Source organism: Xenia sp. Carnegie-2017, unplaced genomic scaffold (assembly GCF_021976095.1).
Source record: "Xenia sp. Carnegie-2017 unplaced genomic scaffold, XeniaSp_v1 HiC_scaffold_21, whole genome shotgun sequence".
Classification (NCBI taxonomy): domain Eukaryota; kingdom Metazoa; phylum Cnidaria; class Anthozoa; order Malacalcyonacea; family Xeniidae; genus Xenia; species Xenia sp. Carnegie-2017.
The window spans coordinates 1,192,319-1,203,697 of record NW_025813484.1 but is presented as its reverse complement, the minus strand read 5'-3'; the positions used below and the strand labels follow the sequence as shown (position 1 = coordinate 1,203,697).

At 33.4% G+C, this 11,379-nt stretch overlaps 1 protein-coding gene across 2 annotated transcripts; it reads left to right on the top strand.

Annotated features, from left to right (window-relative positions):
- Window positions 1–224: 224 nt before the first annotated feature.
- On the top strand, window positions 225–10,576 carry LOC124443474 (ephrin type-B receptor 1-B-like). Of its 2 annotated transcripts, XM_046993929.1 has the most exons (17): window positions 233–604; window positions 4,257–4,315; window positions 4,657–5,248; window positions 5,459–5,602; window positions 5,684–6,007; window positions 6,118–6,412; window positions 6,626–6,657; window positions 6,825–6,956; window positions 7,092–7,171; window positions 7,290–7,395; window positions 7,829–7,890; window positions 7,994–8,095; window positions 8,353–8,463; window positions 8,533–8,682; window positions 9,115–9,159; window positions 9,243–9,391; window positions 9,477–10,576. In XM_046993929.1, the coding sequence occupies exons 1-17, from the start codon at window positions 451–453 to the stop codon at window positions 9,721–9,723; spliced, it is 2,784 nt and encodes a 927-aa protein (XP_046849885.1). In that variant the 5' UTR covers window positions 233–450; the 3' UTR covers window positions 9,724–10,576. The 2 variants fall into 2 exon arrangements, with proteins under 2 accessions (XP_046849886.1, XP_046849885.1); XM_046993930.1 differs by lacking the exon at window positions 5,684–6,007 and having other exon boundaries at window positions 225–604.
- The last annotated feature ends 803 nt before the right edge of the window (window positions 10,577–11,379 follow it).

Sequence of the window (11,379 nt, the reverse complement as noted above, 5' to 3'; positions counted from 1 at the left end):
GTTCAATAAAAACAGGAGGAAAAAGACAGGTTTATCAAACAAATAGGCGGATGTAAATTTAATCCTTTTAATCGTCAACTTCTTTGTTAGGTAGATCTTATGTGCTCTGTCGAGGATATTAAGATAGCACTCAGCGGCATAACTAAAGCTTCATTTGTTTGCCTAGGCCTAAATTTTTAAGAGCTCTTTCTGGCGTTCTGTGCTATTTGCCAGTCATTTGTTGTCGCGTGTATTGTACAGCACACTTGTTCATTCGCACTTGATGTGTTGTATTGCTTTGTAGTCGATTTTGTTGCTAGGGCCATATTGCGTTGATTCGGTAAGGAAACACTTTAATGAAAAAATTTTAAAAATTTCAGTACTTTTGATTACGTGGCGTTGTCCTCTGTCAATTTCATTCACGCATCTCGCGAGGAGCGCTTGCGTCAGCAACTTTTGAGAATTGTTGGAATGTGCGTGGCTCTCTCTGGGATGCATGAGAATCAAGTCAATCAACCAAGTAGACTGAACATGGGATGTCCATTTGCTGGTAGTTTTTTCGGCAGTATTATGGCTGTATTGTTTCTTCTTTCCACGTTTCTGTGTGTTTCCTTCGCCGACAAAGGTAACTTTGAATTATTCTTGCTCTCATATATTGACGTTTAACGATATATTTCATTTCAAAAAATACCGTCGACGTAATATAACTATTATATATTTGTAATTGTAACACATTGAAATCGAACGCATTCGTCATGTTATTCATGTATGTTAACTTCGTCGTATTTTCTTTCTATTTAACTATTTTCTTGACGATTTTAAGCTATATATATGATTAGTATGTGTATTCGTTCGGTTAAATGAAAAATATGTTCAACAGAGTAAACAGAGTCGGGCTGAAGTCATTGATAGACAATGCACGTGTTTAGATCGAATATTTTTGACTGATATTTGTTACATTTTAAACCGAATATGGCGTTTATTGTTAGTGAAAGGTAACAATTCTACTGTGCCAATATGATTTATGTTTTTTAATTGCTTCTACTATGAAGCACTCAATACCACCAAAGCCAATATCAAGCAAGATACCCTCGCAAACGGAAATCATGAATATAATACTGTATATTTTTAAACGTACGCGAGATCTATGTCAACAAATAACACAGCTAAAATGCTTTACATTCAAACTTATTGCGATGTAGACTTTCAATTTTATCGAAGTAGCTTCTATGTAGGATAATTTTAAAACCATCTTTGACAAGCATGTTGTTTGTTTAGTGTGTGAAGTATGTCGTGAATTGAATTACAAGTTATAAGTATATTTGCAGCTCTTGGTCAAATCACATTTACGCGTTCTTAAACAGCTATCTGTTTCTGTTGATACTGTTCTTATTTGATATTTTTGTTTATACTGTATATAGTCCATATAGTTATCTTCATTTGTTGTTATCGATGACGTGAATGACATTAATACATTTTTTTATGAACTGACTGCAACGTACCAATGATTTTTTAAGTGTCCATTCCATTTTACATATATAATTGCTCTTGTCAATTGTATTTAGAAAGCTGGGGCATTAGAGGCATTTGAATTTTACTCTACAGTTTTAAGAATACTTAGACTTCGACACGCACAGTCCTACTTTACGTGGAATTTGCTGACTGTTAAAAATTGTACATATATGGCAAAACATTGAACAGGGTTAATAATGGTGACTGAATTTTGATGTGTGCACGAGGGTTTGCTACTCTTAGTGTGTTGTAAACTTTTTTTGATAAAATGATTAACGATAAAACGTTGTTTGAAATTCCCGTTTTGTTAGCTTTATGTGTTTGGTCATGTTGACTCAGCTGGTGCCCAGAAAAAATTATCTTTCATCAGACTAGTTTAAATGGTTGGCCACGGAGATTTTTGAACTCAGTTGAATGAATTGAATTGAACATTTTCAAATGAAGTGTTTGAAGTCAAATGTAGACTACGTTTTTTATAAGACGTTTGTAGCGACTAAAGTTCATGTTTTTGTGCTACAATTGAATGCCTGACCTTGCCTTGTAACAAAGGAGTATATTATTTGGCAATTGTTTGGCGTTTCTTCCTTACTAACGAGACAAATTGCTTCGAATGTCATCCGAATAGATTGGAGAAGATATAGTAATGTGAATATTTCATTTAGTCCTCTTAAATGGCATTTATGCCCAATTAGTTTTGATTGAGTGGCGGTTTTATAAATGCTAAACGACGTCAACCAATACTGCTCCATAAAAACTGTTCTTTAATGTTTCTATTGATAAGCAACGATGTCGTTCGATAGTATTTCGTTGATAAATGTTAGGTTATAATCAAAGTTCTAATTAACGGTCGTCTCGATGGTGTTTAGAGAAAGATTTCAGCCATATTAATATAAGTACACGTTTAAAAGAATTATTTTTAAGTTGACACCACCAACAGCGATGCAAATAAAACACCACTTGTGAAATATTCATAAATTTTTAATAAGCATCCTGACCATCCTGACCTTCCTTTTGAAAATCAATTCGGTCAAAGCGGTTTCGCGTGGTCTTACAATTGCTTTCTTCAATAGTAATTGTTATTTTTATCGTGAATAGTTCCGGCGTTCCGTCTGAGGAATTTGCGAGAAACTGTGACTTCTGCTTTTTATTCTCAAATTAAGTATTTTGTAAAACTGTATGATCTAATTGGAAACGATAATCTTCTCTACGATAAGATATTTGACACTTCATCAATTTCACATATTTGTTACTATTTCTGAAAATAGCAACTCGTAATGATCTCTTATTATCTACATCTGCATCTGTTTAAAAATTTCTGTTATTAATTTCTTCATAGTCTTTAAAGTGTTAAAAGAACTGGGCGTTCAAAATATTTTTTATAACATCCTATTTCCGAATCATTCTTTCACGAGATTGTATCAAATTATCATAAAATTGCTGCTTCGTTTGAAATTTTCCAAACTCTTAATTATAAATTCATAGAAGTTTGCAACATTTAGCGGCATATGAACGCAAAGAGAGTAAATCATTTATACAACTTAGTTTTGTATTACCAATGCTCATTTTAAATATATTTTCCGACTTCTGTTATCCATGATAAAGTTATTGATCATCCATCCATTAATCCTTTGTAATTCATCAACGAAAACTGAAAAACAGCAAAAAATCTTGTTGATAAACTCATTGCCACGTCGGCATTTGTTGTATTGTTGGCAAATTAGTTTGTTGAGTTTATTCATCTAAACTCTTAAGTAATGTTGATGATGCTTATACAAAGTCTTATTTCTTTTATTCTTTTGAATGTGGTATCTATAGGGGTCTTCGTTGTCAAAAGGTTCATATTCCAATATTATGCCATCTGAGTCAATATTTTGACAATATTTTTTGTCCCTTTCGTTTCTGTAACTTCTCTTCCTTAGAAGTGAAAGTAAAAACTACATGGCTGGATTATTGTTATGAAATATTCGCTTGTTTACTTTGAATATTATTCCCAAAAATTCTATTCAAAGAAGCTTTAAAGTACTTTAACGGTACTTGCATAAAAAGCAATGTGTTGGAACTGCTGGTGGCTGGGAGGAGAGTCGACGCTGAATTGCAAATATTCAACACTTTGTATGTTGTTAAAATGTTATAATTAAGAAAAATTCTGCTTGTATTTGTAAAACTTCTTTCATTTTGTTTTTCAATTTATAATTGGGTTTTAATTGCGGTATGCAGTAATTATTTATAAAAAAATAAAAGTATTAAAGTTTTCTCAATGAGATGCATGTGTCTCTGATTGGCAGCTGCTTGGCTGTCGACTTGTATTTCAAACAGTTTTCTTACGTATATTGTGACGGTTAGCCTTTTTTCTTCTCTTGAAATACGTTTGGCTAAACTGTTGAATTTTTTTCTCAGTAAAGGCAATAGAGAAATATTTGTAGTGACAAATTAATTTTTTCATTGAAATCAATATGGGCCTATGATTGTGTATAATTTTTGTAATAGAAAGAACTGTCGCTCTTTGTTCCCACTTTACACATGATACTCCATAAGTAGTTCTTGTTTTTTATCCTTAATGTATAGTAGGTGTTATTTTGTATTGTAATTGTGCTGATGATAAACATATCAGTTTGAATTATTGCAAATAAGTGATTCTGTGTTAATGAAAGAAAGCTACTTTTTTATGTAAAGGAATATATTAATTCAAAATAGAGTAAAGTAAATTTTCCATGACACAAACAATCAGTATATGCATTCGTTTAAATTCAACTTTTTTAATTTAGAACCATTGTTAAAGAGCGACGAATTTTGGGACAGTGAAAGTATTACAAGTGACTCAGGGGTATTTATGTGGATATATGTTAAAGACTTACTTGTGTTAACTGTCATAACTGTGTTAACTATAGATTTTTTTCATAATCTTCCAGAAGTATGTACATGTCATTTTTTTCTAAACCAATCAGACAGCCATTAGCTCGCCTCGCAGATATTCTGTGACTTGTTCTTGTACATGAACAAAGTCCAAAAGAACAGCTATAGGTGGCGACCAAAGAGTTTCATAGCTTTCATTGTATTTCATAACCAGACGTGTGTGGAAAGACCCAGTCAATTGAACTAAAACACTTTTTTGTGATTCATTTTATTGTGAGAGAGGCTCAAACAACCACTTTCGTCTTTTATTAGTGGATTATCCAAGAGAAGACAGCCTTGTCCTGCTCTCGTTCAAAAGTCTCGACAAGTCTTTATCTTAAACGATTAAAGACACAAGATGCCAATAGGGTGTTTGTCGAGATCAAGTATGAAATAGATAAAACACTTTCATCCAACAGTAACTTCCGGATATCTTCAAATTTCATTCGTAATGGGAAGGCTTTGAAAATGAAGGGTGAGTTGGGATTTGAGAGAACAGATGTACTTGGAACCACTGCCACTAATGGAAGTACAAAGAAAACCCTTCACTACGATGTTGATAAAAAGGAAGTTTTATTGAATTTAACTCTTCGTGCTCGAAAAGTTTGTGTCACAGTGTTATCTATTCGAGTTTATTATTATGTCTGTCCGAAAAATAAAACTTTGATGGTTAATCGAACTGTGGCGCCATCAACAGGTGTCGTTAATGCAACAGTAAATTGTGACTTTAATGTTGATGGAAATGATGGATCAGTGGTTGTTGCTCAATGTGAAAATGATGGAAAATGGACGAAAATATCAAATAAAGATGGCTGTAAAAGGAATTGTGAACCTGGAACTGAACCTCTTAATTCTGCTTGTATGGGTAAGTGAAACATGATTTATTTTTAGACAAATTATCATTTCTTACTTCCAAACAGATTTTTAAACCATTTCATTTTATCAATTTTTCTCATGCTATTTGCCAGTTTAGTGTTAAAGTTGTCATCTACGTTATTGTGTGCAAGTACAAAATGTACTTTTTGAGATAAGTTTATATTTTTTTCTACACTAATCTTACTTTTATGTTTTGTAGCGTGCAAAAACGGTTATTATAAAGAGAAAAGTGGGATCCATGGTTGTTCGAAATGTCCTGAGAACACTTTAAGTAATACGAACAAAACAGTTTGTGTTTGTAAGGAAAATCATTATCGTAAGGGAGATATTGGTCCTTGTCTGGGTAAGATTGCAAGGAATTGTATAATATGAATATTACAACTGACAAATGAAGTGTTTATGTGATTTTTGTCGTTATCCCTAGTTATTCCAAAGAAACCTCAGCATCTCAAATATGATAAACTTTCGCACAACGTAATCTTGCTTCGCTGGAATGTAACAGATGGCATAAAACATTTTCATGTAAAATGTTCTGAACGACTGACCGAAACTCTTTCGATTCCTTGTCATAATTCGTCTATCGATGTCAGAGGCAAAAATGTCAGCGAAACGTTTCTTAAAATAGATTATCTGAAAGAAAATGTTAATTACACATTCACAGTTGCTTCTGTCAATGACATCAGTGGCGAACATGCAAGTTTGAACGTGTTTTTATCAAGTAAAGCTATAACAACACAGACGACACGCTGTAATTTCTTCTTTCACATTTTTCCATGTAGTTTTTATATTTGTGCAATTAGCCGTTCTGTTCTGAATCTGTTCTGTGTAATAATCATATACTCTCTTTTAATTTTGAAGTTCCCAGTATAACTGCTGGCGTTGTCACATCTTCAACATTTAAAAGAAAAACATCGAAAACCACAGTTGTTGCTGACAATGACAGTCGATCATCTACTGATAAGCCAACAATCAAAGAACTTGTCTCTACTGCAGTCATCAATAAAATGACATCACCTACCGTTGGCCCTCATGAAAATGAAAATAACAAAATTGTTGATCCAGAAGATAAAAATACAGAACTAGCTCCTTATATAGGGATCGCCATAATTCCAGTCATTTTGATAATCATTGTTGTGATTGTCTTTATAAGAAGGTGTGTTTTCTTCTTAATAATTTCTTAAAATTCCTCGATGAGATGCGTTTAACTGGACATATGTTACTGCTGATTTATAATTGGAAATAGGTTAGGATATTAAAAATATGCCTATTACATTTTTCTTCATATATCTTATGTTCAGATTTAAGATTTACTACATGCCTTGTTTTTTGATGAAAATTTACAAAGACACTTCAACATTCTTTTTAGAAGACGTGCCAAAAAGGACATTGATATTGAAGGTAATATAAATTAGCTACTAATAATCTCTATTTTTTTCAAACTCTGACGGTGAGGTCACCGAATTTTTTCAACATCATTGCTGGCATGACAGGATTTCTTTCAGCTATCTCTCTCAACTCTTGTCCCAAGACTTATATTGATTCTAACACGACAGGTTTCTTTTCAGCTATCCCTCTCAATTCATGTCCGGAGACTTATATTGATCCCTCAAGATACGGCAATCCTGAGAAAGCTGTAAGAAAATTTGCGAAGGAAATTGATCGCCGTGAGATAAAATTATCTGAACTCATCGGTGAAGGTTAGTGAAATAATGAATCATTTTTACTTCTGTGGGTAGCCAGTCTTATTCAATTTTTTTGTGTCATGATCAAAATGTCTGTGCTTATCATTAAATGCAAGCTTGTGTTTTGAAAGTAATTCTAAATTTTTCCAGGTGAATTTGCCAAAGTGCACAAGGGAACATTGACACGTATGAACGAACCCTCTGTCTCGGTGGCTGTAAAAATACTCAAGGTGAATAAAGCGATTATTTATGAAAGCTTTCGAGAGTTACATATTTACGATGAATTTTTTAATCTCTAATATTTATACTGAAGAGTAGTTCTTTATTTTTTTTATTCATATGTTTTAGCCGGGCTCCACTCCAAAAAATCGTGAAGATTTTTTAACTGAGGCTGCAGTTATGGGCCAGTTTAAGGATTTGAACATCGTAGCTTTGGAAGGCGTAGTGACTCTAAGTATGTTTACAATTAGCAATGATTTTTTTTTGCCAATGCATTTACACGTCAACTCAATGACTAGTTATCTGTCTGACCTTGCCATACCATGCCTGGAACCAAAGTGGGCAATACACAAAATAACATACTTGTAAACTATGGAAAACAGAGACAATAAGTAGTTGTTTATCCTACAGCTTGTGACATGTTTCATTAAAACTCTTTTTATCTGTAATGTTTACTTCTTGATACACAAAACAAAATTAAACGGGAGTTAATGAAAAAATGAAATATATACATGAAGCATTTTATGGTTCATTCAAATTACGAGTCAAAATGCTGTGCTCTTTTGAAAGTTTCGCGCTGTTCTTTGGTCATTAATTTTTGGATTAATGGTTTGGTTAGGATAAGTTGATGATGACCGTTATGGAACGTGAAATTTGTTTGTTTTCAGGTCACCCAGTGATGATTATAACAGAGTTTATGCACAATGGAGCTCTCAGTGACTTTCTTGTTGTATGTATTCATATGTTATTTGATTATTTGTTTTTTGATAATAATTTTGTCCTTATGGTACCACGATTGTACATTTATTCAAAACTCTATGGTCTATTCTTAGGGGCGACGATTGAACCGTTTTTCAGACGTAGAGTTACTTGGAATGGCAAAAGGAGTCGCCTCAGGGATGAAATATTTAGCGAGGATGCGTTTTGTGCATCGAGTAAGAACTAATAATTACATTCTAGACAATAGAAATTTTCTTGCGAAAGTATCAAAAAATATTTTGTCTACTACGTAGCTAGAACAAACTGGGCTGTCTGAGTAAAATGTACTTTTGCATAAGGCTACTTTTTCTGTGGTGCATGTACTTTTTATGTGATATGTGAGTGTATCACTTGCTGATATTCTGCCAAAAAATCTTTGTGAAGAAAAAACGTATTTTATACTCACGTTAACAAGTTATAAACATATTTTTAGGATCTTGCTGCGAGAAATGTGTTGGTTAACGAAAATATGGTTTGCAAAGTTGCTGATTTTGGTTTAACTCGTGAACTGGAAGACTCTGAACAAGGAGAGTATGTGACACAGGTATTTGATTTGTGAAAATCAAACATTCCTATCAAGCTATTGTTACGATTAAACTCTTTCTTGTTTCAGGGGGGAAAAATTCCTATTCGTTGGACGGCGCCCGAGGCCTACAAACATCGACGATTTACGACTGCAAGCGATGTTTGGAGTTATGGTATCGTGTTGTGGGAGATCATGTCCTACGCTGAGAGGCCTTACGGAGACTGGGACAATTACATGGTAAGCTTTAATAATATTTCATAATGTATTTTCTGATTCATCGCCATTATGTATTTTCCGCCGACCGAGGAACGAAAAAAGCGGAAAATGTTTTCTTACACACCCTTGGGAGCAGCCCGATTGTGACTCGGTGTGGCGGGTGGTGTAGGTTAAATTAAGCACATTTTGTTTTTGCATCCGCACAGCTTGACTAGAGTCACCCCACCTGGATGAAACACTAAAGACATATGTATATTGGTAACTAAGACTGTTGAGTTTGGGGTGCGACTCCTATGAGCATGATCGCTTAGCCGATGTAATGGTAGCTGTATTAACTATTTTTATGAATGAAATAAATGTCAAGCTTACGGCGGATTTGCTGCAGCAGCTTCCAGTTGTGTGTGAGAAGACATGTTTATATTAAATCTTACGTATAAAAAATTTTTTTCACAGGTTATGGAGAAAGTTACTGCAAGCTACAGGCTTTTTGCTCCAACTGTAAGTCGTCAAATGTTTTTGATATTGGATTAATTGGACTTATAATAAGTTTCTTACTTTTTATGTTTTCATTTGATGTTCAGAATTGTCCAAAAATTGTTCATCAATTGATGATGGAATGTTGGAAAGAAGAGAGAAATCAACGTCCTTCTTTCTCCGATATTGTTCAAATGCTTGAAAGATGGATTCGCAATCCTTACCTGCTCAAAGATTATCTTTATGTCACAGAGAAGTATGTTTGAGTGAAATTATTTCAATTGTCTTGTATAAGTAAATGAAGATTTCAAAGCATTTATACATAATGCTTTGTTCTTAAGAGATCATATGGCTGACAGAAAGTCTTGTGTGGCGAAATCCATTCGGGAACATCTTGAGGCCATCAAAATGGAACGATACATTGATAATTTTATCGATTTCGGCTACACAGAGATACATCAGCTATATAACATTACGGACGATGATTTGGTGAACATTGGTGTGCCGCTTGTAGGGCATAGAAATAAAATTATAAAAAGCATACGTGGTGATAAAGAATTGGTGTTACCATTACCTGTTGATGTTTGAAACTTACCCTACGAATCACATTGTACATAATAAGCGCAGTGTTTTACATTCTATCGAACCCAAAATGGCTTCTAGCTTCCCTAAACTGTCTCGACCGATTTCAGTGGACTTGGTTGAATGTGATGGTATCACAGGAGTATTTTGAAAGTCATCATTATCTGATGTTTGTCAGTACTAAAAAATATGTGAAAAGAAGAATGATGAAACCGACGAAAGACTCCTTTCATGGATGATCTCAGCTCTTGACGGTACAGCTTAAAAGAATGACAATTTTTAGTTTTGTATTGGTGTTATTCTACTTTTAGAAAAGTTTACACTTTACATTTTTGTAATGAACTTGTACAGATTGCTATTTATATTTTTCAAACGAACGATAAACTTGATTAGGGCCTGACCTGATTGTGTTAAGCTCCCGATATTTTCTAGTTTAAAATTATTTTTTTACCTTTTTTAAGTTGAAAGATAGGATGGCTTAAATGAGGATCTGATTAGTGATTGACTTATAGCTTAATGTTAGGTTAAAGAATGTCAACGGTTTTCATCACCATACCTATCATGTTTTGTTATTTAAATAGTTGGAGCAGGCCTCTTTTAGTCAAGATTAGACTTATTTGAGAACAGTTTTAAACTGAAGAAGGTCATTTTTTGCCTTAAATTGTACATATTTCGGAGAAAAAAATTTTATTTTAAACATTTGGCTTTTAAAAACTAAAAGAAATTATGTTAACGTGCTAAATAACATAAATTATTGTCTAAAAAATATCAGCTCCTATTTTTCTTTGAATGTTGTATTTATCGATATTTATTGAAAGAATATTTCATACATAATAAATATCTGTTTATCGTACCTTAATTCAATTCATATACGTATTGTTTATATCAGGGTCGGGCCCCTAATTTCTTTAAAGGCAGGTGACGACATTTAAGGAAACCGTAATGTCGTAGGATAAGAAAACAACATTTAAAAAAGTCGTTTCTTTAGAGTTGTCTTTTCAACCTTCTTTCTCGACCCTATATTTTTACTTTCGAGTTTACCTTTTAAATAAGTAAGTGTCCACGTTTATGTCCATCTTTGTGTTCACCTTTATGTCTATCATTGTGTCTGTCTTTATGTCAATTTTTATGCGAACCGTTGTGTCTATCTTTGTCTCTACTAATGTATCTACCTTTATATGTACATTTTTGTTTACTTTTATGTCTACCTTTATGTCTACCTTTATGTCTATCTTTATGTCTACCTTTATGTCTACTTTTATGTCTACTTTTATGTCTATTTTTGTGTCTACCTTTGTGTCTACCTTTATTTTTACCTTTGAATATATGTTTTTCATCACATTGACGTTGGATGACGACAGTTTGTGGCACAGCACACTTTAAGAGCCAATAGCCATTTTTGTGTTAAAAACACGACATGTTTTACTGCCTAGGTATATACGTCATTGTAGAAACGTCCTACTTGGTGAAATACTGAATCGCAGCAGGAAGAATGAGTTTGCAATGAGATTCAAATTTCAAATGAATTACTCCGATTTTGACGGCATGTGTGTTAAATTTATTATTTGTTTCACGGTGCACGACAAAACATGTTTTCATTCGCCGAACTTTGTTTCACGTTGTTTAACGTTTAATGAACAGAGTGCGCTTATGGTATTGATT